The sequence below is a fragment of the Panthera onca genome, chromosome C2 (genome assembly GCF_046562875.1).
Source record: "Panthera onca isolate mPanOnc1 chromosome C2, mPanOnc1 haplotype 2, whole genome shotgun sequence".
In the NCBI taxonomy this organism is placed as follows: Eukaryota; Metazoa; Chordata; class Mammalia; order Carnivora; family Felidae; genus Panthera; species Panthera onca.
Genome location: NC_138347.1, coordinates 45,547,713 through 45,575,046, shown reverse-complemented (window position 1 = coordinate 45,575,046; position 27,334 = coordinate 45,547,713). Strand labels below are relative to the sequence as shown.

The following is a 27,334-nucleotide window of genomic DNA, read 5'->3' as shown; positions in this document are numbered from 1 at the left end:
ACATATAAAGAAATGTTTTGGGTTGTGTGTAATATCATTTCTCATTTTCTTTCTTAAAATTTTAATGCAGCTATTTTGGGGTTCATTTTTTAACAACCAATTTTAGAAGTATTTAATGACTCTGTAACGTGTCTCCCAATTAGAAACCTGGAAAGCATTCTTTTTTTTTTTTAAACAGTAAAGATGCTATTTACTGCACCTTTAGATTTGCTAATTTTTCTCTGAGATAGCTCATTTGAATTACATTGATAAGCCAATTGCTCAGTGATGCATTACTTATTCTGAATAATCTTATCATTAGTTAAATTAGGGCTTTTAATATTCTGGAAAGACATACTTTTATTTAAGGAGGAGGAGGCAAATTTTAGAAAAGTAAATCCAAGCAATAAATGGCATTTGATTATGCTGGCATTAGAATAACATTTGTTATTAAAAAAAAAAATAATAACATTTATTTATTTTTGAGAGAGAGAGAGAGAGAGAGATAGAGAGTGCATGAGTGGGGAAGGAGCAGAAAGAAAGGGAGACACAGGATCCAAAGCAAACTCCACACTCCAAGGTGTCAGCATGGAGCCGGACATGGGACTCAAACCCACAGACCATGAGATCATGACCTGAGCTGAAGTCTGACACTTCAAGGCACCCAAGCGTCCCCAAATAACATTTGTTCTTTAGAGCAAAACACAAGGAAAAGAATTCTAATAGGACTCACTGGCCAGCAGCAAATAACAGCCTTGCACATAAAAGTCCCTTCCCAACCCTATGAAAAATGCTTAATGGTCTACACCTTTATTTATTTGAAGTATTAACTTCTTTGGCCTCAGAAATACATTTATCTAATTTCTGGATTTTTTTCAGTTTTTATATTCTCAAATTTCTCATATTTATCCATTATCCTCATATTTTGTTATATGAGAACAGGTGGGTATAGTTTTTGAGCTCTTATACAAAAATAATGTAGTATTTGGAATCATAAAAGAACACAAATAAGCTTTCATATCTATAAATTCTCAAACATTTTCATGAATGATAAAATAATAATAATAAATCTTAAGGATTACAATTATTTCTAGATTGTATATATCTCTAATTGGTTCTTTCAGACTTTGGTTTATATGTAATTTATTTTCTTCACAAAATACATTTATTCTCTAAATATCCATACAGCATAAGAAATTCAATATTCTTTCATGAAAATGATTTCCTGATTGTCTTTCAGTTAAAATTTTTGTTTCAATGAGATATTAAATATCTTTAAACTACTTAAGATTTTTTAAAATTGGGATGGTTCCTTTTTAAAGCACATTTTGATACCTTTTATGGACACAGTGTTTTGAGTTGAAGAGTAAACTAATAGCATAGATACAATATAACACAGTGGTTAAGAATAGCAGCTTGGGTAGGGATGGATAAATGGATAAAGAAAATGTGGTATATATATATACAATGGAGTATTACTCAGCAATCAAAAAGAATGAAACCTTGCCATTTGCAACTATGTGGAAGGAACTGGAGGGTATTATGCTAAGTGAAATTAGTCAGAGAAAGACAAAAATCATGTGACTTCACTCATATGAGGACTTTAAGAGACAAAACAGATGAACATAAGGGAAGGGAAACAAAAATAATATAAAAACAGGGAGGGGACAAAACAAAAGAGACTCATAAATATGGAGAACAAACTGAGGGTTGCTGGAGGGGTTGTGGGAGGGGGGATGGTCTAAATGGGTAAGGGGCACTAAGGAATCTACTCCTGAAATCATTGCTTTACTATATACTAATTTGGATGTAAATTTTAAAAAATAAAAAAATAAAAAATAAAGTTAAATTGTAAAAAAAAATGTAGCTTGGGAGTCAGTCATAGCTGGGTGTGAACCCCAGGTCTTCTACGACCTAATCTTACAATCTTGAGCAGGCCACTTAATGTTTCTTAACCTCATTCTTCACCTATAAATGAGAATAATAATATCTTCCTCATGGGGTTATTATGACAACTTTATAAGAAAATATATGAAAAGCACTTAACACAGGGTCTGAACTTGAGTAGGTGCTCAATAAAAACTATGTGTTAATCATCATCATTATCAGAATTGAAGAATCTCCAAAGGGAAGTAGCAAAAAAAAAAAAAAAAAAAAAAAAAAAAAAAAGCTAGGGTAAGCATTATTATTACCAAAGGTTAACATTCAATTTCACAAGGGAGTTAGCTATTATGTTAAGACTTCAACAATAAAATACACTAAAGGAGACAGGTTAAGATGGCTTGCTGCATTCCTTGTGCTGAAGGCCAGGTGTTTATACATATATATCTCAAACCTGACGACAACCTCAGAAAGCAGGTAGGTATGCCCATTTTATAGATGAGGGAATTGAAGCTCAGAATTTGGCCCAAATCATGCAACTGTTAAACTGCAGAATCACTACTTGACTAATTTGTTTGACTCCACAGCCCTGTTTCAACTTAACTTCCAAATTCGAGTCAACTTTGGGAACTTTTCAAACTGGACCACGCAACCTTATTCAGACCAGATCTGAATCTGAAGCATGAGTTTATAGGCAGCTTACACTTTATCAACCCTCAGCTTTTATTTTCTCTTTCATCTACAATCTAACTCATCTAAAGGAACCCAAGAATTCCCAGGCCTAGTAAATATACCTGCTGCCTGCATATAGCTTCACTCTGCAGGCTCTTCTCTGCCTAGACTTGGAACATTTCACTACCCTGGAAAGTGCCCAGGACAACATTTTAAACTATTTCTTTATAAACAAACAAAAAAACAAACAAAAACAAAACAAAACACATGTAGGTCTTGTTGATTTCTCCTCAGCAATGAATGGTGAATCTCAGTATCCCCTCTATGGCTTTCTCAGTGCTTCAGTCAGAACTAAATACCTTTCCCCTGACAATTATTAAGACCTGATGTCTTGCTTCTCTCCCATCACCACTACTCCAACACACCTCTCCCCTCAAGTCATTTAATTTACATCTCCAAGGGAAATACCTAATGCACACAGATGATGAGAAAATAGGAGTCTGAGAAGAAACAATCAAATAGGTGGGAAAAAATAAAGGATATGAGACAACCTAAGGAAAGGCTTTATAGTAAAGTGTTGGGCAAGTAACCAATTGTGTAATTATGTCAGAGATGTTACATAATTCTATCAATTCTTCCATAGTTTGACCAAACAATGCTTTTTTCACACTACTTCTGTGACAAATGTCCACAGAATTACTACTTTTTTCCACATCCAAATAGAGTTTTAGGAACGTGACATAATGAGGTTAATTACAAAGTAGCACTGGCCAGGAATGCAAAGTGCAAAGTTATGTTACAATATAACATATGTTACAACTTTGTAACATAAAGCATTTTTATTTTTATGATTTTTTTTGAAGACAAACAATAAAAAGACAGCATATTGTATGAAACTTGAAGTAATGAAAGGTGAATAAATATAAAAAGGAATACTGGTGTATAGGATTGACTACCTGGTTTAGATATTCTTTCTTTGCCAAATGAGAAGAATCCCAATACAACTTATTAGATGTTAGATAGAATAGGGGGAATGATATTCAAGTAGTCTCTTTAACAGTCACTGCTTTGGCAATGTGTCATACTTTTTTTTTTTTTAGGACAAAATTTATATTCTGGTTGAATAAAATCTAAAAAACTAAAAAAAATACTTATTTGTTATCATTTAAGATATTTGATATTATTTCTCAACATTATGATTTCAGACACTGCCATTTAATTTATGCACAAAGGACTACAATGGAAAATGCTTCCACTGTATCTACATGAGGACTGAACACTGCAGTATAAAAGGCTATACCACTTTTTCTTGGGGACTTGAGGAAGAAAGCCAACAGTAGCATGCAATGGAATTATTTAACCTTCTCTCTTCTCTATTTCTCTGCTGTGTTAAGTAAATGAATCCCCAAACTAAATGACTATAATGCAATCACTCTTTCAATTATACCTTCAATGCCCATTGATGTGTTTTATGTTCAGCAGAAGAGAATAGAGAATCTGGTTTCATTCCAGGTTCTTAATCTTTCTGATAAGACAGATTCTTCAGCTGTGAGCACTAGGATTAAGTGTATAGGCCCCTTGTGTCAGCTTTCAAAGGGAGCTCTAGCCTTGTAGGAGATGAGATGACCCATTGTGCATAGCGAATGAAGTGATATAATGAAGGACTCTCTCCAAATGTTTCTGGAATTCCTGTATAGTGCTAGATTACTGTGTATCTGGGAAACAGAGTCCATTCAATGTGACTAGTCATACAGAGTCCTGAGTTTAGAAGGGCTCTGTCACTTGTTTAATGCTCTGATGTCACTATCTTGAAATTCTTAGTAACTTTTTAACAAGAGACTCTACATTTTCATTCTGCATTGGTCTCTGCAGATTATGCAGCTGGTCCTCTTGTGGAGAAGGGCTTTGGAAAGAAACAAGGGATGGTCAGCTTCTTTCTTTGGCCTCTGCAAAGACATGATACCTGGCTGGAATGGTCATGCTTTGTATGTACTGCTCAAAACAGTACATAACAGGTATCCAGCATCGAGAGGAGACCAATACCCCTGTTCAGGATCCAGTCTCCCTTCTCTACTTACACTTTCTCCTTCCCCTTCTTAGCTGTTTGCATGGCTGTCCAGTCAGAGAATATGTTTCCAAACTCTCTTTGTGCCCAGGTAATTGAACTGGACCATTGAGATGTGAATAGACATGTTTACAAGTTCCGTGTTATTGTCTTACAGACAAAGCCAAAAAAAAAAAAAAAAAGACTGAACTCTTTCCTTTTCTTTCTCACAGGTTGGAAGGCAGATGCATTGGTGTCCCAGCTTTGACCATTCAGAGGAAGATGACACACTAAGGAAAGGCAGAGCAAACAGTACAAGGAACTTGGGTCCTTTCAAGACCTCCTGAATGATCATTCCTCTGCTAACATGGACTGTTCCTTAGGTCAAGGACTTGAAAGAAGAATAAATATGCTGAGGCCTCTTTGTTATACCAACTTAGCCTCTGTCATAAGTATGAACAGAATAAGGTCTTGGGAACTAATTCACAATAGTTTTGTATTTATATAGGAGAGCTGAATAAAATAGTGTTCTGTTTGAACATTCTACATAGGGAAAATCACTAATTAGCATTGAAATGATATAAAACTATACTGAAGCTAATTTTACACTCAATGATTTTTAGAACACTTCTGGATCCTGCAGAGCCAGTCATCAATATGAACACTAATTATACTATATATCTATAGATGTTGGGGCCTGAGTAAATCATTTATTTTATTTTATTTTTAATTTATTTTTTTTAAAGAGAGAATGCACAAGCTGGGGAGAGGGGCAGAGAGAGAAAGAGAGAGAAAGTATCTTAAGCAGACTCCACGTTCAGCAAGGAGCCCAACCAGGGCTCAATCCCATGACCCTGGGATCACGACCTGAGATGAAATCAAGAGTCGAATGTTCAACCAACTGAGCCACCCAGGTACCTTGAGGGCCTCAGTAAATCTTTAACAACTTATGAAAAACTCCTGAAGTTACATCTTCAAAATGAATTCCTGTATGACCCTAGTTTCATTGTAAGTTACCTCCATACTGAAAGAAGACTACAGGAGTTAAAAATGACGTTTGCTTAGAAAATGAATTTAGGTGCTTACATACTTAAAAAAGTAACAGCATATAGAAGATAATTTTACTTCTCCTTTCTTGAAATTTTTCAAGACTAAAACTGCTAAGATTTATGTTGATAGTTATGTTGATAACCTAGCTACAAAACCATCAAGGAATCATATCTTCAAAAGTACAGATTTTATGTTTACCTGCCCCAATGACTCTCTCAATGCGAATTCTTGAGGGATCAATCTCCTTTGCAAATTCATGAACTGCTAGGGATGGGTCTTCATATGTATCTGGATCTATGTAAGTTTTAATTCCTGGGAAGCGTACTGCAAACCAACAACAACAAAAAAGATTGATTTAGTTTAAAAGTATTTTAGTGATTATACATCTTGTGTATGTTTAAAACAAGGATTGACATATTAAAGTCGTCATTCTTGTTAGTTACTTCAATTCTCTTTTCTTTCTGTCCCACTCCTCCTCACCCCCCAATAAAGAGTTGAGTACTTGGAATCAAAAATTTATTTACCTGTTAATGTAAAATGACCTGGTGGTTTAATAGAGAGTGAGCTGACAGGTTCCAGAAAACATATTTATTATATTTCTGTAAAATGTCTAATCAGCTCACTAATTCACAAACAACCCATACATTTTGTACTTGATCTAGCTCAGGACATGGGGGGAAAAGGCATAAGCCTTTCTCCCAAAACCCTTTCTGCCAAAATGAGCAAGCCTGTTGGTGTCCCTCCTGGACACTTTGCACTCAGATGACAAACAGGGATGGCTGGAAAACTTGAATGTGTGGTTATTTTTTCATTTGCCACTTCTTTCAGTATCTGAAGAAATCACAGACTGTGTGTAGATATTCCTCTGTTTTGCTGGTAGGTTTCTGGTTTCCAATGGATTTCTGGCTCCCAGAGGACAGGAGATCATTTCTTATACATCTTTGTATCTTTCCAAATACCTTAGGTATGGTTTTACAGGTAATAATCACACAGCAAACCTTTATTAAATATGAATTAGTAGGGATTAAAAGATCAATGCAAATTCGTGGCATAGTGAATAGGTGATACTTGGTTTTGTTGCTTTAGATTTTGAAAGCTGCATAATACCCCGAGTTATTTGTTGGCTAGGATTCCTTAGAAACATGCTCTTGCAAGAAAATTTCAAAAGCAAACAAATAAAAGCTAATGGAGTGAGTTTAGAGGAGGTGCTGAAATGTCCATTGTCAGCAGAATTTGCTTCATGAGTTCCTCTACACTTGTTGCCCCCTTTCATTACTTTTTGCCTACTGTCTTCTGCTACCAGATGAACAACAATGAAAATATTAGTACTTCCCCAAATATCATCAGCAAAGCATTCTAGGTATACTTAGGCCTGACAATGATTCTGAAATACTATGCTTTATGTGACTTCCAAAGTTTAGATTGGAGGAAAAGAGAACAGATAATCTTTACCTCTGGTTCATATTGCAGATACTTTTTTACTTAATGGGAGTTGTGGTTTCAGAATGAATACTGTATAAACTCAAATCCAGTGGCTACTATTAGATGATTAGTTGTATCTAATTGGATATGTGGTGTTAACATCACCTTCTTTTTTCTTGTAAACACAATATATGTCGACTATCTGGTTACTTATTTAACTTACCCATGGTTTCTTAAAACTCGGTTTGTTATCTTTCTTTTACTTTCTTGGCTGTCTTAGGTTATTTTCATTGCTTCTTGCTGGGCCCATCTGGTTTAGTTTATGCAAAAACTGCTAGTTGGAAAGCAGATAATAAAATACCTCAGGAACATCTTTTTCCTTTGCATTTCAGTACTAAATGCCCTGCAGTGAGTCTTAAGGTTGCTCAGCATATGTCATCTATCCAGGTGTTTGGGTCCAGGTTTCTGCATCTGTTCACAGCATTTCCAGCTCATCCCATGGCTGGCAGTGGCTGTCTTAGCTTTCCCTTCTCTGCCAGTGCAGTGAGGCTCAAACGTATTGTAAGAAAAGAGCAGCCAGGGACACCTTGCTAAAAATGCGTATGTCTTGGCCCTACCATGCACCTTCTGAGTCAGAACTCTGGCGAGTGAACATGGAACATCCTAATACAGATAGTCCTCAGACCACTGACAAATCCTGTGAGCCTTAGAAATAGCCCTAAACCGTCCCTCTAGTTTGTAATTTCCTCACTTAAATCCTTTCTGTCTCCTTCAGAAAGTGATATAGATTGAAAAGTCTCTTACTCCTTTTGCTCAATCTGAAGTAAAAAAATGAGTTGAAAGAGTTAAACAGCTTGCCTCACACATTATTTCTACACTGTGGTTAATTAGAGAACATCCCTTTCTGAGATGTTAATTCAGCATCTCATGACAGAGAAACCATCTTGACAAAGTAGTTTGCCATTTGGAGGTGGAGGTGGAGGTGGGTGTTGGGGAGGAGAGGGTGGCAATTATCAAACCAACTATAGTGGTAATTATAACTTGCTTGGGAAGAGATTCTACAAATGAATATAACCTTGTAGTCAGCTCAAGGATTTCATACATATTCTAAAAGTTAAAGAGCTGATTTTCTTTTTTAGTGTTAATGAATTGTAAATTGATTTGTTATATGTTTAAATGACAGTCCCTACAAGAAGGAATAAAAGTTCCCTAATATTTCTATGGCTAATGCTCCACTAAATTAAACCAACTTGCATTCAGGAGTCATTGTGAATGGTAAATAACTAGATATAAGCAGTCATCTTGTATTTTTAGCATATTCAGCCTTCGTGTTTTCCAGCAAGCAGAATTAGGAAAAAAGTACTATCATTTAATGAGAAGCAGGTGCAATTTCCACCAACAAACCTGGAATCCAGATGAAAAGTCTTAATGCTGAAAGGTTGGAAGTACATTTTTTCAGGTTTTCTCAACTCAGTGGATACAAGTTTAAAATGAACTCTTGAGGGCTAGAGCAATGTAAAATAATGGAAGGGTCACTGTACTACTTACAATGCCCATTCTGCTGTAAGTGGTTTCTCCTCTTCTCTTCTGACTTCATTTTAGCTTTGATGTACCATTGGCACCTTTGAAAAGGGTAAGCAGAATCTTAGTTTTAGAATTATGCTGGATGAGAACCAAAACCAACTAAATTACCTATCACCAGTAGACCAAGTTCTTATCACAAAGGCCATGTTTAAGAATATCTTTATATCACAAGTTTCTTTTTTTTTTTTTTTGTATAGATCAGAATTAATCCCAGATAAGAATAAAATACTCTCATGTGGATTGATTGGATTGAATGATAGGAATCTTAGAGAATATTCTATAATCAGCAATAACCATCACATGCTTCCTTATAGAACTTCTAATAGCTGGAGCTGGTAGAAAGCATTAAAAGTCAAAATGAGAAAATGTTTTTGAGTCAGAATCTCAGAAATTTAGACAACTGTTTTCTAGTTTCATTGCTAAAGAACATGCTTTCTTTTTATGTCAGAATTTTGTAAAGGTATGTTCTGTTCTCTCTTGGGATAATTGTGCTCTGAGAAAGAGAAGATGCTTATCTCGCATGACTTCTGCAACATGAATAAATTCTCCAGCATCCATGTGATTTGACAATGCATCACACTTCTAATTCCAAATGGTTAAACAGACTACATCTGTAGTATATCATCCAATCTTTCAATGTGATTTTATCTTCAAACCCTAAGGCAAGTTGAGTATTTATTCAGAAATGTCTTACAGTTTTTATAGAATAATTTCCAATGAATACTCCTCTATTATGTGCTTAAAGTATACTATGTGCTTTAAAAAATGAATTTTTTTAATCTTATGTAACTGAAGTAGTCTTCCCCAGTTTGTAGAATATTACTTTCTAATGTCATATAAATTGGAAAACATGGAAGTAAAAGCTGAAAATAATTTAGTACAAATTTTTCTTTACCATTAAATTATCTTTTAAAGATAATTCTGCTTCAGAAATCAAAAATAAAGATAACTTTTGAGCCCATCTCTCAAGTTTATTAGGCCAAATTGATTTAGCCTACAATGCCTGTAATATCTTCGTTAAAGCTTCCCATATTTATGTGTTGAGGCAATAATTTCTGATATTTTAATGAAATGCTTTTCCACGTGTGTATGTGTGCCATTTAAATCACTGCTGAAATACTCAAAGAGGAAATAAAGCCTTAACTCATATTCTACAAATACACATAACTGTAACTTAAAAGTTACATCTGATTGTGCCATATATCGACTCACTATTAAATGAAACATCATTTAAATCAATTTCCATTATAAAGTTAGAGGCTTTTTTTTTTTCAAAAAATTGAGGATAAAAGAGGCCCTGCTGTTTAAATAAAATCATACATGAGAAAGTACCCCACAGTTCTTCAAGAGTACTTTCAAATAAGAAAAAAATAATATTTTTGAATGAAATTAACCATCATATATAAATTATCACAGTCTAGTTGACATAATTTGTGACTTTGGAGTTAGAATCACCTTCTAGGTCCCCATCATACTTTAACAACTGAATAATCTTTCTGGGCCCCAAACTGAGTGCCTTTAAATTATGTGCAACTCCATGATAAATAGAATATTATCAAGGTATCAATGCCCCCAAACTCACAATGCATGAGCAGCACTTAGGTTATAAATGGCAATGAAAACACAGTAGAGTTATTTCTTCCACTTAACATTTTTCTAATAAGGTTTGTTAAACACATAGCAACACATAAAGTGTTGGCATGTTTTCTTTTTTTTACCTAATTAAATTGTCACTGTGACTTTATATGTACCAAAATTGTATTCTAATCCTTCTTCTTGCAAGAGAGTCGTAGGTACGATCATAAGAACTCTAACATTTTTTTGTTTGTTTTTCAAACAAGCTTAGACCTCCACTAGGATACATAGGGTTTTGCTTGTTTGTTGGTTTTTATAACCAGTTCTCCCCTGCTAGTGATTAAGGATTTTGTAGATCACGTTTGGTATTTGAAGGATATCATACTGCATATTTTGTTTTCAACCTGATGGTTAGTTGGTTTAGAGACTCCAACATTTATTTTCTGCCCACTGTAAAAGATGGTTGTACCAAAGCTGTAATGATGGCAAGGACCTGCCAGAGGTTAGCATGAGGTATAAAGAGAGACAGAAACAGGAGAGTGCTGGGCAATAGTATATGATGGTGACACCATGGCATGCCCAAACTAGCACTTTTTATTAGGATTAATTTATCAGTGTTCCTGCACTCTTTCAAATTTTTTTTTTCTTATTACTATAGCTATCACTCTTCTATCAGTTAATCAGCTTCCCCAAACAGGGGACTCTGAGACACTCTCTATTTATTACAAGAGCAATACTACGTCTATTTATACATAAAAATTTTTAAGTAAACGTGGGGTACATGTGTCCATTTTACAATTAATTTCATAAAGAAGTCACCATTTCAACTCAACCATATTAAAATATTCATGTGTTTCTTTATTCCTTGGTAAGTTCTATAAAAGTGGGTTTGTTATACCTAGATCTGACACCTTCAATAGCTAGCAGTTACAGTCAGGCAGGGACCCAAACTTCTAAACATTTGTGAACTTAATGATCTATACCTTTACCCTGCTCTAAAACTGTAGATAATAATTTTCCATGCATGCATATCCTCTATAATTTAAAAGTGAATTTTAATAAAATATTGGTATGTAAGTAGAGTTTTTAAATAAATAAAAAAAGGTGTTTTATTGTTTATTCATTAAACTATTGCCCCTGAAAGTAGCTATTTGTTATTTCTGCTCATTATCAAATATCAACACTTTCCAGTTGAGACGGTGTACTTTAGCTGGTGTCATCATAGATGCATACTTTTTGGCTGGTATTCTTATTGCACTTTTAAATCATGACATTGTTTTCTTTGCAGTATGTGTGTTTTTCATATTATCAGGAAAATTCATGAGATATTCTTTTGTGCCCCTATTGATAATCAAGAAAGAATTATTTTTTCCTTAGTAGGAATAAAAATATGATCTGAATATATTCACAGTTTCTCACAAAAGTCTGGGCCTAATAACAAGGCTTATATAACAAGGGTTACAGAAAAAATCTTTTATATGATTTCATACATACTACCTTTACTCACATCTCTGTATAGTCAGTCAGTACCTGGCTCATGGTAACAATCTAATATATCTAAAAATCAATAAATGGTTTTAATTCATTGTTATATCAAATGTGTGCAAAAATGCAAATATAAGATTTAGATACCCGAAGCACTTTGACCAGCTAGTCAGGATTCAGATCTAGGTCTTTTGCTCTGTTCGTTATTGTGGCTTTAAATTTCCACCCCTATTACCTTAAAGTGGAGAAATACCGGATTTATAAAACCAATTAATGTAATTCTAATATACATCCATTCAACATTTAATGAATAAATAGAACACATTCTATAACACTAAATTTATAGAAAACTTTTATATAAATTCTCTGTTGAATGATTTTTTTTTTCTCCAGGAAAGATCTCTTTCATGGTGTAATTTGAACGTGGTAAAGGAAAAACTTATCGAGTAAGAATTTATCTTTCATAGCTTTCAAAGTGTTTCTATCACGTCTTTAGTTGCTTACATATTTCGAAGCCTATTGATACAGAGAATTGGACATGGTGGTTCTGTTATCATATAAACTTCAGTCAGAGCAGCCTGCCCTGATCCCTTTTTCTCTCATAGTTTGCTACATTTGAAAGCATATGAATACACAGTATTATAAGAGAATGGTTATTCACAAATCTTGGAAATAATCTGGTATGCTTCCGTTACCTCCCAGTGATTAAGAAGAACAAAGTAAGAATGACGAGGAGAGTAAATCCCCCAACAGCTGCGGTGGCTATCACGAGAATCTGTCCCTGTTCAGCCGCCATGTCAGAAGCTGAAACACAAATACAATATTAAAATTTCCCTGGGTGACATTTCACTAAGAAAATTATTTCACAAGTTGGTATATGCTTGAAAATATGGTGATGGATGCCAAAAATGTCCACCATATTTGCCTTTATTTAGCACACAAACCAAAATAAGGGCTGAAGATGGAGGTCATAACCCACAACATAGCCCTTTTCTCTTTTCTTTTCTTTTCTTTTCTTTTCTTTTCTTTCCTTTCCTTTTCTGTTTTTGTTTTTACAAAAGTACCAATAAAATAGATGGATTCTTAGTATCCCACATTTTAAGATTAAGTATTTGTTGCAAATTTAAATCAGCAAATTTAAAGGATTTTGTTTATATTATTGCTAATTTATTTCCTTAAACACTTGAATCAAGAGACCAGGCTTTATGCACTGTTTTGATGTCTCTTTCAACAAAGTGGAAAGACTATTGCATAATTCGTTTTAAGAATGACCTTTTTTATATTTCATAGAGATTAATTCAAACATTAAAGTTAGGAACTTACACTTTATAGGACAAGGATATACATAGGAAGTTCTTAGATGTTTAGCAGTAATTTTAAAAATGACATTTGAAAGCTTCCTTTTTTGAAGAAAAAACTAGATAACATATGGTAACAACATATTTCTTTCATTGACAAACCTATAAAAATTACATGGGATGCATGTTTTACTACTGCTTAGGCAACCTTCTAAAATACATTACTTCAATTAATTCATTAGCACTTCTCATTCTATGTATTACTGAAGTTTTTTAATTTTTTAATTTTTTAAAAAATTTTAGTATATGTGCTGCCGAAGCAAGCACAATTTTTTTTTTATTTTAGAGAGAGAAGGGCATGAGCAGGAGAAGGGCATGGGAAAGAGAGAGAGAATCCCAAGCAGGACTCAATCCCATGACCCTAGGATCATGACCTGAGCTGAAATCAAGAGTTGGACGCTCAACCAACTGAGCCACCCAGGCACCCCTGTATTATTGAAGTTTTAATAAGAAATACTTTTTATTGAATGGGATATGAACAATTGCTTCATAATAGAAGTAAAAAACTGAAGCCCACAGAAGGTAAAGAACTTGCCTGACTTCACACATGACCATCTCCAGAATTCAAGGTTAAGTTTTATGTTTCATTTCCCCTTCCTATGCTATAACTTTAAGTAATAATTCAGTTATTTGGCAATACTCTAAAATATTGAATCAAACAGTCCCTTTAATATCCTTTCACTTGAATAAAGCTTTATTTTTATTACTATAAAAATCTATTAATCAAATAATTTATATGTAGAAAATTGTATCAAATAATATAACTGAAAAACATGGGGCATCTGGGTGGCTCAGCTGTTAAGCCTCCAACGCTTTCTTTTTTGTAATTTTTTTTAACATTTATTTTTGAGAGACAGAGCGAGACAGGGCTTGAGTGGGGGAGGGCTGGAGAGAGGTGGGGACACAGAATCTGAAGCAGCCTCCAGGCTCTGAGGTGTCAGCACAGAGAGCCCTGCATGGGTCTTGAACTCATGGACCGTGAGATCATGACTTTAGCCGAAGTCAGATGCTTGACCAACTTAGCCACCAAGGCGCCCCAAACTCTGACTCTTGGTTTTGGCTCAGGTCATGATCTCACGGTTCGTGAGTTTTACTGCCCTGTCAGCGCAGAGCCTGCTTGGGATTCTCTCTTTCTCCTTCTCTCTGCTTCTCCCCTGCACATGTTTTCATTCTCTCTCAAAACACATAAATAAACTTGAAAAAAGGAATATAACTGAAAAAAAACCCATTTAATTCTCTACCATAATAATTCATTAAACTTGAGTACTTTAAGACTTTCACAGAAATAGTTCTTCTTCTGGGAATCAAGTAGGCAATATACACTATGTGCAAATTTATATCCAGAGTAATAGCTTCCTCATAAAAATGACATATCTACTAGGGAATTTTTGAGCATTAAAAGCTATTGTTAAGTAAGAAACCAGTCACAACATTTAAGAGGCTTTTTAAGAAACCTAAACGTAAATAAAAACAATTGTCATTTATGTTCAGTTTTCAGTAAGAAATTTATTAAACCTTGGAATTAGATTTTATTCACTATGATTTAATAAAGATATTTTCAGGCATCTATTTCTTTCAGCTGATAATCTGTGCAGAAACAAGGTAAAGGGTTGCATCTTATCCAATAAATAATGTGCTGAAGATTTTTTATTAGGTCCTCACTGAATTTCCTAATCTTCAAAATAACACTGATACTGCAGGAATTAATGAGTGCTCTAAAATGTCACATTTCACATGAAAATTATTGAATAACAAATTATAAGGGATAGATGTTACAGAAAACATAAAATAACATTAATTTTTGAGGATACAGAAGATGGCATTTAAAAAGAAAACATTTACTTAGCAACTGCTGTATTTGTAAAATATATAATATAGTTCAAGAGTTTTAAATCTGGAGACTGTACTTTCACAGTAGCCAGGTAGCAAGTAATTTACTGAGACCATATATTCAAAGTTCAGACAGGGAAGATTATGTAATTGGACCTTCTGACACTCAGATTACTTTGTTATAGAACACTGTGTTGTTTACCTTAAACAATCGCTTAGCAAACTGCTATTTTTACTAATATACCTTCATTTTCACACTTATGATTATATATTTATGAACTTTGCTTCAATTGAAATTTTAATAGAATATCAGAATAGGCAGTTGTGTCACTTTGAAAAATGCATATGCCTGTATAATTGTTTCTTAAACTTCTGTGCTAGAAATCCTAAACACTCTTCTTTGGAGATTGGCATACAGTTGACCCTTGAACACTCAAGTTTTAACTGCATGGCTCCACTTACACGTAAATATTTTTGATAAATACAGTATAATACTGTGAGTGTATCTTCTATTATGATTTTCTTAACATTTTCTTTTCTCTAGCTTACTTTACTGTAACAATATAGTATATAATACATATAACATACAAATATGTGTTAATTGTTTTTGTTATTGGTAAGGCTTCTAGTCTACAGTAGGCTATTAGAAGTTGAGTTTTGGGGAGTCGAAAGTTATGTGTAGACTTTGGACTGGATGGGGCAAGGGGGTTATTGGTATCCCTAACCCTTGCATTGTTTAAGGTTCAATTGTATATAAATATATAAGTTATTTGAAATAAGAGTGTATGATGTCATGCACCGTTATATACTGGGAGTAAAGTGCCATGGATTACAGGGCTGGGATGATTATGAAAACATTAGAAATACCATCATCAACAACAGTCACTATCTATTTCATACTAAATTATCTTCTAGCACTATGTTTAGTGCTTCAAATTCATTATCAAATTTATCTGCACAATAGTCTTAATAGGTAGGTACTACTATTATTCCTAGTATAGGTGGTTATATTACTTGCTGAGGTCACACTTCTTGTACACAGGAAAGCTAGCAATCCAATCCCGATTTGTCAGGCTCCAGGCCCATGCTATTGCCAGTATTTTACACTACCATTTTCGATAATAGAACAAATGGCTAGATCCAGCTCTTTTGTGGGTCCTAGAAAAATCATTAGCCTCGCCTGACCTTGGCTTCATGTCTGTAAAATGAGAATTTTGAATTAAATGTTTTTCTTCCACAATCTTTCAAAGCTATTTTACTATGGTACTATGTTATCCATAAAAGCTACAAATATTGGGAAGAGCAAGATTTGCCATATGGGAGTAAGAGGAACACTCAGGACCTGTGTTGCTCCTCTTGGTCCTGACAGGGATAATTTCTGCCTTATTATATCAGTGTTGGCCAATCACAGAGCTGACTCTATCTCAGGATGAAGTCTATAGTCTTTAACTTTGCTCACATGGCTCTCTACAAATGACTCTAAATGTATATCTCCAGATTAATCTCTTATCATTCTCTATGTTGAATTCATTCCAGTTCCTTAAAATGTGCCAAACTTTCTTTCATGGCCAATTCCTATTTAATCCTCCTATGTGAACATCACATCATTTGGGAAGCTTTTTATGCTTGTTTAGATTTAATTAGGACCCCAGACTTCTGTTCCCATAGCTCTTGGACTACTTCTACCAATACATTTCTATCATGCTTTACTGAAATCACTTTTTTTGTAACCTGTCTTTTCAATTAGACTATGAATTCTATGAGGGGAGGGGCTTTACTCACTATAGTATCTGTAGTAATTTGAATGATGACATCCCCTCCACCCTCTCCCTGCCCCTACAAAAAAAAAAGTATTTGCAAGTACAAGTAAGTTCCTTAACTTACTACTCATCCTGTATTAGCTGGGTGGGCCCAAATCCAATGACAAGTGTCCTTATAAGAGACAAAATAGAACACAAAGTAGAGAAGTCCATGTGAAGACAGAGGCAGAGATTAGAGTTATACAGCCACATGCCAAGGAATACCTGGAGCCACCAGACCTAGAACAGGCAAGGAAGGATTCTCTCCTAGAGCCTTAGGGGAGAGTATGCTTTTGGCCTCCATAACTATGAGAGAATAAATTTCTGTTGTGTGTGTCATCTGCCATAGTAGCTCTCTGAAACTCATACATTATTCAACCTATAGGACCTGATACAGGTCCTATTTATTGAGTAGTAGCTCAATAAATATTTGTTTGAGTAAATGGATTGAATTGTCATTTGCATTAGGTGATTCTGGTTAAAAAAAAGCCAGATTGACCTAGGGTTATCCATATCCTTACCTTCCACTTGATATGTAAAGATTTACCCTGAAGGTAGTTATACATATGTGAAGTAAGTCTACCCAACATAATTTTAATCAGAAGATGCAATTATTCTGTATGCTTGAAGATAATGCTTTCCAGAAGGCAGGAGGTGCTAGAAAGTACAGGCTTCTACATTTAATCAAGTTAAGTTGATTAAACTTAGAAATGTGAATATAAGTTTAAGAATGCAGGCGGAGGTTGGAAGATGGTGGCTTAGGAGGACACTGGGCTCACCGCGCAACGCATCCTGCTGATCACTTAGATTCCACCTACACCTGCCTAAATAACCCAGAAAACTGCCAGAAGACTAGCAGAACGGAGTCTCCAGAGCCAAGAGCAGATAAGAGGCCCACGGAAGAGGGTAGAAAGGGCGGCGAGGCGGTGCGCGCTCCACAGACTGGCGGGAGGGAGCCGGGGCGGAGGGGCAGCATGTAGGCCAAGCAGAGCCCCCGAGTCTGGCTGGCAAAAGCGGAGGGGCAGGACAGAGTGTGTTTGGACAGCAAGCGCGACTTAGTGTCTGGGAGGTCATAAGTTAACAGCTCTGCTCGGAAAGCGGGAAGGCTGGAGGACAAAGGGAGGGAGAGTTGCTGAGCCCCCGGACTACAGAGCTCAGCTCGGCGGGGAACAAAGGCGCTCGCCAGCGCCATCTCCCTCGCCCATCCCCCAGCCAAAATCCCAAAGGGAACCAGTTCCTGCCAGGGAACTTGCTCGCTCCATGCCAACACCCAACTCTGTGCTTCTGCGAAGCCAAACCTCCGGCAGCAGATCTGACTCTCTCCCGCTGCCACAGGGCCCCTCCTGGAGTGGATCACCTAAGGAGAAGCGAGCTAAGCCTGCCCCTCCTGCCCCCGTGCACCTTGCCTACCCACCCCAGCTAATTCACCAGATCCCCAGCTCCACAAGCCTGGCAGTGTGCAAGTAGCCCAGACTGCCACGCCACCCACAGTGAATCCCGCCCCTAGGAGAGGGGAAGAAAAGGCACACACCAGTCTGACTGTGGACCCAGCGGTGGGCTGGGGGCAGACATCAGGTCTGACTGCGGCCCTGCCCACCAACTCCAGTTATACACCACAGCACAGGGGAAGTGCCCTGCAGGTCCTCACCACTCCAGGGACTATCCAAAATGACCAAACGGAAGAATTCCCCTCAGAAGAATCTCCAGGAAATAACAACAGCCAATGAACTGATCAAAAAGGATTTAAATAATAAAACAGAAAGTGAATTTAGAATAATAGTCATAAAATTAATCGCTGGGCTTGAAAACAGTATAGAGGACAGCAGAGAATCTCTTGCTACAGAGATCAAGGGACTAAGGAACAGTCACGAGGACCTGAAAAACGCTTTAAACGAAATGCAAAACAAAATGGAAATGACGACGGCTCGGCTTGAAGAGGCAGAGGAGAGAATAGGTGAACTAGAAGATAAAGTTATGGAAAAAGAGGAAGCTGAGAGAAAGAGAGATAAAAAAATCCAGGAGTATGAGGGGAAAATTAGAGAACTAAGTGATACACTAAAAAGAAATAATATACGCATAATTGGTATCCCAGAGGAGGAAGAGAGAGGGAAAGGTGCTGAAGGGGTACTTGAAGAAATTATAGCTGAGAACTTCCCTGAACTGCGGAAGGAAAAAGGCATTGAAATCCAAGAGGCACAGAGAACTCCCTTCAGACGTAACTTGGATCGATCTTCTGCACGACATATCATAGTGAAACTGGCAAAATACAAGGATAAAGAGAAAATTCTGAAAGCAGCAAGGGATAAACGTGCCCTCACATATAAAGGGAGACCTATAAGACTCGTGACTGATCTCTCTTTTGAAACTTGGCAGGCCAGAAAGGATTGGCACGATATCTTCAGTGTGCTAAACAGAAAAAATATGCAGCCGAGAATCCTTTATCCAGCAAGTCTGTCATTTAGAATAGAAGGAGAGATAAAGGTCTTCCCAAACAAACAAAAACTGAAGGAATTTGTCACCACTAAACCAGCCCTATAAGAGATCCTAAGGGGGATCCTGGGAGACAAAGTACCAGAGACATCACTACAAGCATAAAACATACAGACATCACAATGACTCTAAACCCGTATCTTTCTATAATAACACTGAATGTAAATGGATTAAATGCGCCAACCAAAAGACATACGGTATCAGAGTGGATAAAAAAACAAGACCCATCTATTTGCTGTCTACAAGAGACTCATTTTAGACCTGAGGACACCTTTAGATTGAGAGTGAGGGGATGGAGAACTATTTATCATGCTACTGGAAGCCAAAAGAAAGCTGGAGTAGCCATACTTATATCAGACAAACTAGGCTTTAAATTAAAGGCTGTAACAAGAGATAAAGAAGGGCATTATATAATAATTACAGGGTCTATCCATCAGGAAGAGCTAACAATTATAAATGTCTATGTGCCGAATACCAGAGCCCCCAAATATATAAAACAATTACTCATAAACATAAGCAACCTTATTGATAAGAATGTGGTAATTGCAGCGGACTTTAACACCCCACTTACAGAAATGGATAGATCATCTAGACACACGGTCAATAAAGAAACAAGGGCCCTGAATGATACATTAGATCAGATGGACTTGACAGATACATTTAGAACTCTGCATCCCAAAGCAACAGAATATACTTTCTTCTCGAGTGCACATGGAACATTCTCCAAGATAGATCATATACTGGGTCACAAAATAGCCCTTCATAAGTTCACAAGAATTGAAATTATACCACGCATACTTTCAGACCACAATGCTATGAAGCTTGAAATCAACCACAGGAAAAAGTCTGGAAAACCTCCAAAAGCATGGAGGTTAAAGAACACCTTACTAAAGAATGAGTGGGTCAACCAGGCAATTAGAGAAGAAATTAAAAAATATATGGAAACAAACGAAAATGAAAATACAACAATCCAAACGCTTTGGGACGCAGCGAAGGCAGTCCTGAGAGGAAAATACATTGCAATCCAGGCCTATCTCAAGAAACAGGAAAAATCCCAAATACAAAATCTAACAGCACACCTAAAAGAACTAGAAGCAGAACAGCAAAGGCAGCCTAAACCCAGCAGAAGAGAAATAATAAAGATCAGAGTAGAAATAAACAATATAGAATCTAAAAAAACTGTAGAGCAGATCAACGAAACCAAGAGTTGGTTTTTTGAAAAAATAAACAAAATTGACAAACCTCTAGCCAGGCTTCTCAAAAAGAAAAGGGAGATGACCCAAATAGATAAAATCATGAATGAAAATGGGATTATTACAACCAATCCCTCAGAGATACAAACAATTATCAGGGAATACTATGAAAAATTATATGCCAACAAATTGGACAACCTGGAAGAAATGGACAAATTCCTAAACACCCACACTCTTCCAAAACTCAATCAGGAGGAAATAGAAAGCTTGAACAGACTCATAACCAGCGAAGAAATTGAATTGGTTATCAAAAATCTCCCAACAAATAAGAGTCCAGGACCAGATGGCTTCCCAGGGGAGTTCTACCAGACATTTAAAACAGAGATAATGCCTATCCTTCTCAAGCTATTCCAAGAAATAGAAAGGGAAGGAAAACTTCCAGACTCATTCTATGAAGCCAGCATTACTTTGATTCCTAAACCAGACAGAGACCCAGTAAAAAAGAGAACTACAGGCCAATATCCCTGATGAATATGGATGCAAAAATTCTCAACAAGATACTAGCAAATCGAATTCAACAGCATATAAAAAGAATTATTCACCATGATCAAATGGGATTCATTCCTGGGATGCAGGGCTGGTTCAACATTTGCAAATCAATCAATGTGATACATCACATTAATAAAAAAAAAGAGAAGAACCATATGATCCTGTCAGTCGATGCAGAAAAGGCCTTTGACAAAATCCAGCACCCTTGAGAAAGTCGGGATAGAAGGAACATACTTAAAGATCATAAAAGCCATTTATGAAAAGCCCACAGCTAACATCATCCTCAATGGGGAAAAACTGAGAGCTTTTCCCTGAGATCAGGAACACGACAGGGATGCCCACTCTCACCGCTGTTGTTTAATATAGTGTTGGAAGTTCTAGCATCAGCAATCAGACAACAAAAGGAAATCAAAGGCATCAAAATTGGCAAAGATGAAGCCAAGCTTTTGCTTTTTGCAGATGACATGATATTATACATGGAAAATCTGATAGACTCCACCAAAAGTCTGCTAGAACTGATACATGAGTTCAGCAAAGTTGCAGGATACAAAATTAATGTACAGAAATCAGTTGCATTCTTATACACTAACAATGAAGCAACAGAAAGACAAATAAAGGAACTGATCCCATTCACAATTGCACCAAGAATCATAAAATACCTAGGAATACACCTAACCAAAGATGTAAAAGATCTGTATGCTGAAAACTATAGAAAGCTTATGAAGGTAATTGAAGAAGATATAAAGAAATGGAAAGACATTCCCTGCTCATGGATTGGAAGAATAAATATTGTCAAAATGTCAATACTACCCAAAGCAATCTACACATTCAATGCAATCCCAATCAAAATTGCACCAGCATTCTTCTTGAAACTAGAACAAGCCATCCTAAAATTCATATGGAACCACAAAAGTCCCCAAATAGCCAAAGTAATTTTGAAGAAGAAGACCAAAGCAGGAGGCATCACAATCCCAGACTTTAGCCTCTACTACAAAGCTGTCATCATCAAGACAGCATGGTATTGGCACAAAAACAGACACATAGACCAATGGACTAGAATAGAAACCCCAGAACTAGACCCACAAACGTATGGCCAACTCATCTTTGACAAAGCAGGAAAGAACATCCAATGGAAAAAAGACAGTCTCTTTAACAAATGGTGCTGGGAGAACTGGACAGCAACATGCAGAAGGTTGAAACTAGACCACTTTCTCACACCATTCACAAAAATAAACTCAAAATGGATAAAGGACCTGAATGTGAGACAGGAAACCATCAAAACCTTAGAGGAGAAAGCAGGAAAAGACCTCTCTGACCTCAGCCGTAGCAATCTCTTACTCGACACATCCCCACAGGCAAGGGAATTAAAAGCAAAAGTGAATTACTGGGACCTTATGAAGATAAAAAGCTTCTGCACAGCAAAGGAAACAACCAACAAAACTAAAAGGCAACCAACGGAATGGGAAAAGATATTTGCAAATGACATATCAGACCAAGGGCTAGTATCCAAAATCTATAAAGAGCTCACCAAACTCCCCACCCGAAAAACAAATAACCCAGTGAAGAAATGGGCAGAAAACATGAATAGACACTTCTCTAAAGAAGACATCCGGATGGCCAACAGGCACATGAAAAGATGTTCAATGTCGCTCCTTATCAGGGAAATACAAATCAAAACCACACTCAGATATCACCTCACGCCAGTCAGAGTGGCCAAAATGAAGAAATCAGGAGACTATAGATGCTGGAGAGGATGTGGAGAAACGGGAACCCTCTTGCACTGTTGGTGGGAATGCAAACTGGTTCAGCCACTCTGGAAAGCAGTGTGGAGGTCCCTCAGAAAATTAAAAATAGACCTACCCTATGACCCAGCAATAGCACTGCTAGGAATTTATCCAAGGGATACAGGAGTGCTGATGCATAGGGGCACTTGTACCCCAATGTTTGTAGCAGCACTCTCAACAATAGCCAAATTATGGAAAGAGCCTAAATGTCCATCAACTGATGAATGGATAAAGAAATTGTGGTTTATATACACAATAGAATACTACGTGGCAATGAGAAAGAATGAAATATGGCCTTTTGTAGCAACGTGGATGGAACTGGAGAGTGTGATGCTAAGTGAAATAAGCCATACAGAGAAAGACAGATACCATATGGTTTCACTCTTATGTGGATCCTGTGAAACTTAACAGAAACCCATGGGGGAAGGGAAGGAAAAAAAAAAAAAAAGAGGTTAGAGTGGGAGAGAGCCAAAGCATAGGAGACTGTTAAAAACTGAGAACAAACTGAGGGTTGAAGGGGGGTGGGAGGGAGAGGAGGGTGGGTGATGGGTATTGAGGAGGGCACCTTTGGGATCAGCACTGGGTGTTGTATGGAAACCAATTTGACAATAAATTTCATATATTGAAAAAAAAAAGAATGCATTAGCTCATTCAACAAATGTTTATTGAGAACCTACTACATGGCAGACACTGAGATAAACACCGGAGATTCAGTTACTGACCTCATGGATTTACAGTTCATGGGAAAGACGGACGATGAAAAAATAACTACAAGTGAAAGAACTGTTAGAAAAGGGATATGCGGGGAGCTCTGGAAAGGAATAAGCAGCCTCTCGCAATAAATCGGTAGAGTGGCAGTTAGGAAATACAGCTGATCCTTGGAAAATGTGGGAATTACAGTGCCAATCCCTGCAGTTGAAAATCACCCTATAACTTTTGATTCCCTAAAACTCAACTACTGTTAAGTAGTTATAGCCTACTGTTGACTGGAAGCCTTGCCAATAACATAAACAGTGGTTAACACATATTTTGTATGTTATATGTATTATATACTGTACTCTTATGATAAGTTAAGCTAGAGAAAAGAAAGCGTTATTAAGAAAATCATAAGGAGGAGAAAATACATTTACAGTACTGTAAAAAATCTGCCAATAGGTAATGCTCTGAGTGGTCTTGTGGATCTGTCCTATTTCAACAATGTTTGGACAGAACAGATCCAGGATACCCCTTCTTCCTCCAGCCTCCAGTCACCCTCCAAATCCTTTCCAGTCACAACCTTTGAAACCATAATCTCAGCCACCATCTGCCTCTGGGACCACCAACACCATCTTTTGAGCTTAGCTCTTTATTGCTGATCATACATGAACTCCCAGATTCATCAGAATTATTCCACCGAGGTGGACAACATGCGTCTGCAGGCCTCCTACACCTACCTCTCTCCGGGCTTCTATTTCCAACTTGACAATGTGGCTCTAGAGGGCATAGGCCCCTTCAGCAAGCTGGCTTAGGAGAAGCAGGAGGACGCTGAGGGGCTCTGGAAGATGCAAAACCAGTGGGGATGGTCAGGTCCTCTTCCAGGACCTGCAGAAACCGTCCCAAGATGAGTGGGATAAAACCTTGGAAGCCGCTATGGAAGCTTCCATGGTCCCAGAGAAGAACCTGAACCATGCCCTGTGGGATCTGCATGCCCCGGGTTCTGCCTTGCATACCCTTGTCTTTGTGACTTCCTGTAGAACCACTTCCTGGAAGAGGAGGTGAAACTCATCAAGAAGATGGCAACCACCTGACTAACCTCCACAGGCTGGCTGGCTCCCAGGCTGGGCAGGGCGAGTATCTCTTCGGAAGGCTCACCCTCAAGCATAACTATTAGCCTCCAGAGCCTAGTGGCCTTTGAAGGGCATCCTCCTGGTGTCAGGACTTCTTCCTGAGCCTCTCCCTGCAGCTCCTATGCAGCTTTTTAACCACTCTGGAACCTTCTCCCAAGCCTTGGACCAAGTGAAAACAATAACACTTTTTGCAGAAAAAAAAATTTAAAAAACATTGAAATAAAATCTGTTGTGTAAGTGGATCTGCACAGTTCAAAGTTGTGTTGTTAATGTGTTAAGAGAAGGAGGAGGAAGAGGAGAAGAAAGAGGAGTCGCTCCTTGGTTAGAGGCCTCAAAGACCTGATTAATTTAAATGGACACTTAGAAAAACAAACCATAACAGCATCTACCAAATGGATTCCAGAATAGTACAGTATAGCTAACAAATCCCCCTGCCATGATTGAAAACTTGTCTGCTTGTACCATCTGTTCATTTTTCAATCCTAAAAAAAAAAAAAAAAAACAAAACCACATTTCTAATTAGTTTGGTAGGATAGGATGTGTATTATTTACTCCTGTAAGTAACTCCCTAGAGAGCAAACCTGTCTTTAAAAAGATACAATGAAATCCAGGTAAGGAATGAAATTTATTTGTGACTAGCTGATTGGAAATGTCTTTTTGCTTAATGGAATAAGGTCTTAATGGAATAAGGTCTTGGAAAAATATAAGTATATTGAAATTATTATTTCATCGTACAGTTTGGAAAGAGGCATACTTCCTTAAGGGGCAAAAAGAGATGCAAAATTGTTACTGAACTAGAGCTTAGCACCTAGCCAATGCTTGGCATAAGTAAGGATGCCACTATAAGGGAGGTTTGCTTTAGTTGTTTCTATTTTAAGAGGAGAAAAAAGCGAAGTTCTTTACTTGGAATCCAAATACTTTAAAAAAATAGGTTGGAAAAAATAAATTTCATGTCTTTAGGGAAGTATTGGAGAAAAGCAATTTTTCTATTTTTAACCAAAGATTTTTCTTCTACAGAGACATGATTTTGTCTCTCTGTAATCAAGATTATTCTAGTTTATATTTACATTTCAAAGTAAAATCTGTTATTTGTATGCTGTGTCATTTTCTGTGGAATAGCTTTTTAAAGTTAACTCTTTTCTGTTATGAACATCTTTTTAAAGTTATTGAAGACAGCAGTTACATATTTTTTTGAATAAAGTTTTTCTCAAAATGCTGCCCAGGGAAATAAATGGTGGTATATATTTGTTTCATATTCACATGTTTTATTTATGACTCCCAATTCTTGATGAAATGTCAAAATTTCAAATGATATTATCTCATCATTTCAACAAAATGATTTTTTTAAAGCACAGCACAAATCTCAACAATGTAATGGATTGATAGTACCCAGGAAATTAATCTTAAGGTTTATTGACAACCAATACAGGAAATCCTCTTAGGTCATATACTATAATCAGGATTAGTTTAATCCTATGAAATGAGGTACATATATAAAGATTTAGCAATATATAATGAAGACTAACAATCTGTAAAATCTCAACACTATATGGTTATACAGACATATGAGCATGACATATGAATGAAAGCTGAGGATATATTTCTCTTAGATAAACATAATCTTGTGATTTTGTAGATGATGCTGTTATTCTCTGGGCTACCCAGACTTGAAATGTACAGTCATCTTGATTCTACCTTCACCTACAACTCCATGCCCAGAGTCAAATCTTTATCATGTCTTATATTATCTTGTGTTTATTACCACTGGAACAACCTCATTTCAGGTTCAGCTTCACGGGATTAGGCTGGTCTATTAAATTGTCTTTCTATAGTATCTCTTCCCAATCCATCTCACATTATGTGGCCACATAATTATTCTTCAAAATAATATTTAAAACTATTCAGAATCTCTCCTAGTGCCTAGAGGGTAAAGTCATCCCACTGCAGAGGTTCACCATTCCTGGAGATATCCAGGCCTGAAACTTTGCACTCAGACTTCCCACAGTTTTCACCTTTGCCTTCACATTAATCATCAATCCTGTCATTATTACATTTTTTAATTATTTAAATGTTTATTTATGAGAGAGAGAGAGAGAGAGAGCAAATGGGGGAGGGGAAGAGGGAGAGGAGACACAGAATCCAAAGTAGGCTCCCGGCTCTGGGCTGTCAGCACACAGACGGACACAGGGCTCAAACTCACAAACTGTGAGATCATGACCTGAGCCAAAGTCAGATGCTGACCCACCCAGGCGCTCCATCATTACTACATTTTAAGTATTTCTTAGATTCATCCCCATTCTCTTCTGTCCCCCCAACTATTCCTATACTCATCTTATCACATGTATTTGAATTCAGCTAGATGGCAACTTCATTTATGTGGAATGCAGTGGAATAATAGCAAGATGAACAAAAAGAGCTTCTGAGGAGATATCTGACAGATGTTCACATACTAAAGAACACACAGTTTACTCCATGAAACAGCTTTGATGCCTCACGCTCTTACTTCAGACATGTTTATTGATTTCCAAATTCATAAAACAGTATTGCAGAAGTAAATTAAGTAAATGAGGCCAGGGGTGAGATATCTGAAGGGAGGGAATTGTATGGACGTGCACACTGGTAGGCTGACCGACAGAAGAACTGGGAAAACGGAAAGCTGACATAACATTCCCAAATATACAGTATTCAGGAGCAAAGAATTTAGGATCAAACATCCTTGTAAAATTCAGGGAACACAGAAGGACTTGCTATGTTATAACTCAAAACAATAATATCATACAAGGTGAATAAAAAAATGCTGAGTTATGTCCAAG

The 27,334-nt window shown here is 36.8% G+C and overlaps 1 protein-coding gene across 6 annotated transcripts in view; it reads right to left on the bottom strand.

Annotated features, from left to right (window-relative positions):
• Positions 1–27,334, bottom strand: part of EPHA6 (EPH receptor A6) — an 865,677-nt gene that overhangs the window by 237,176 nt on the left and 601,167 nt on the right. For all 6 annotated transcript variants that reach the window (XM_060640206.3, XM_060640200.3, XM_060640202.3 and 3 more), the window contains 3 exons: positions 12,388–12,496; positions 8,597–8,670; positions 5,825–5,950 (listed from right to left, as the gene is read on the bottom strand). In XM_060640206.3, the coding sequence (XP_060496189.3) occupies positions 5,825–5,950; positions 8,597–8,670; positions 12,388–12,496 (309 nt within the window). The remainder of the gene's footprint in view (positions 1–5,824; positions 5,951–8,596; positions 8,671–12,387; positions 12,497–27,334) is intronic.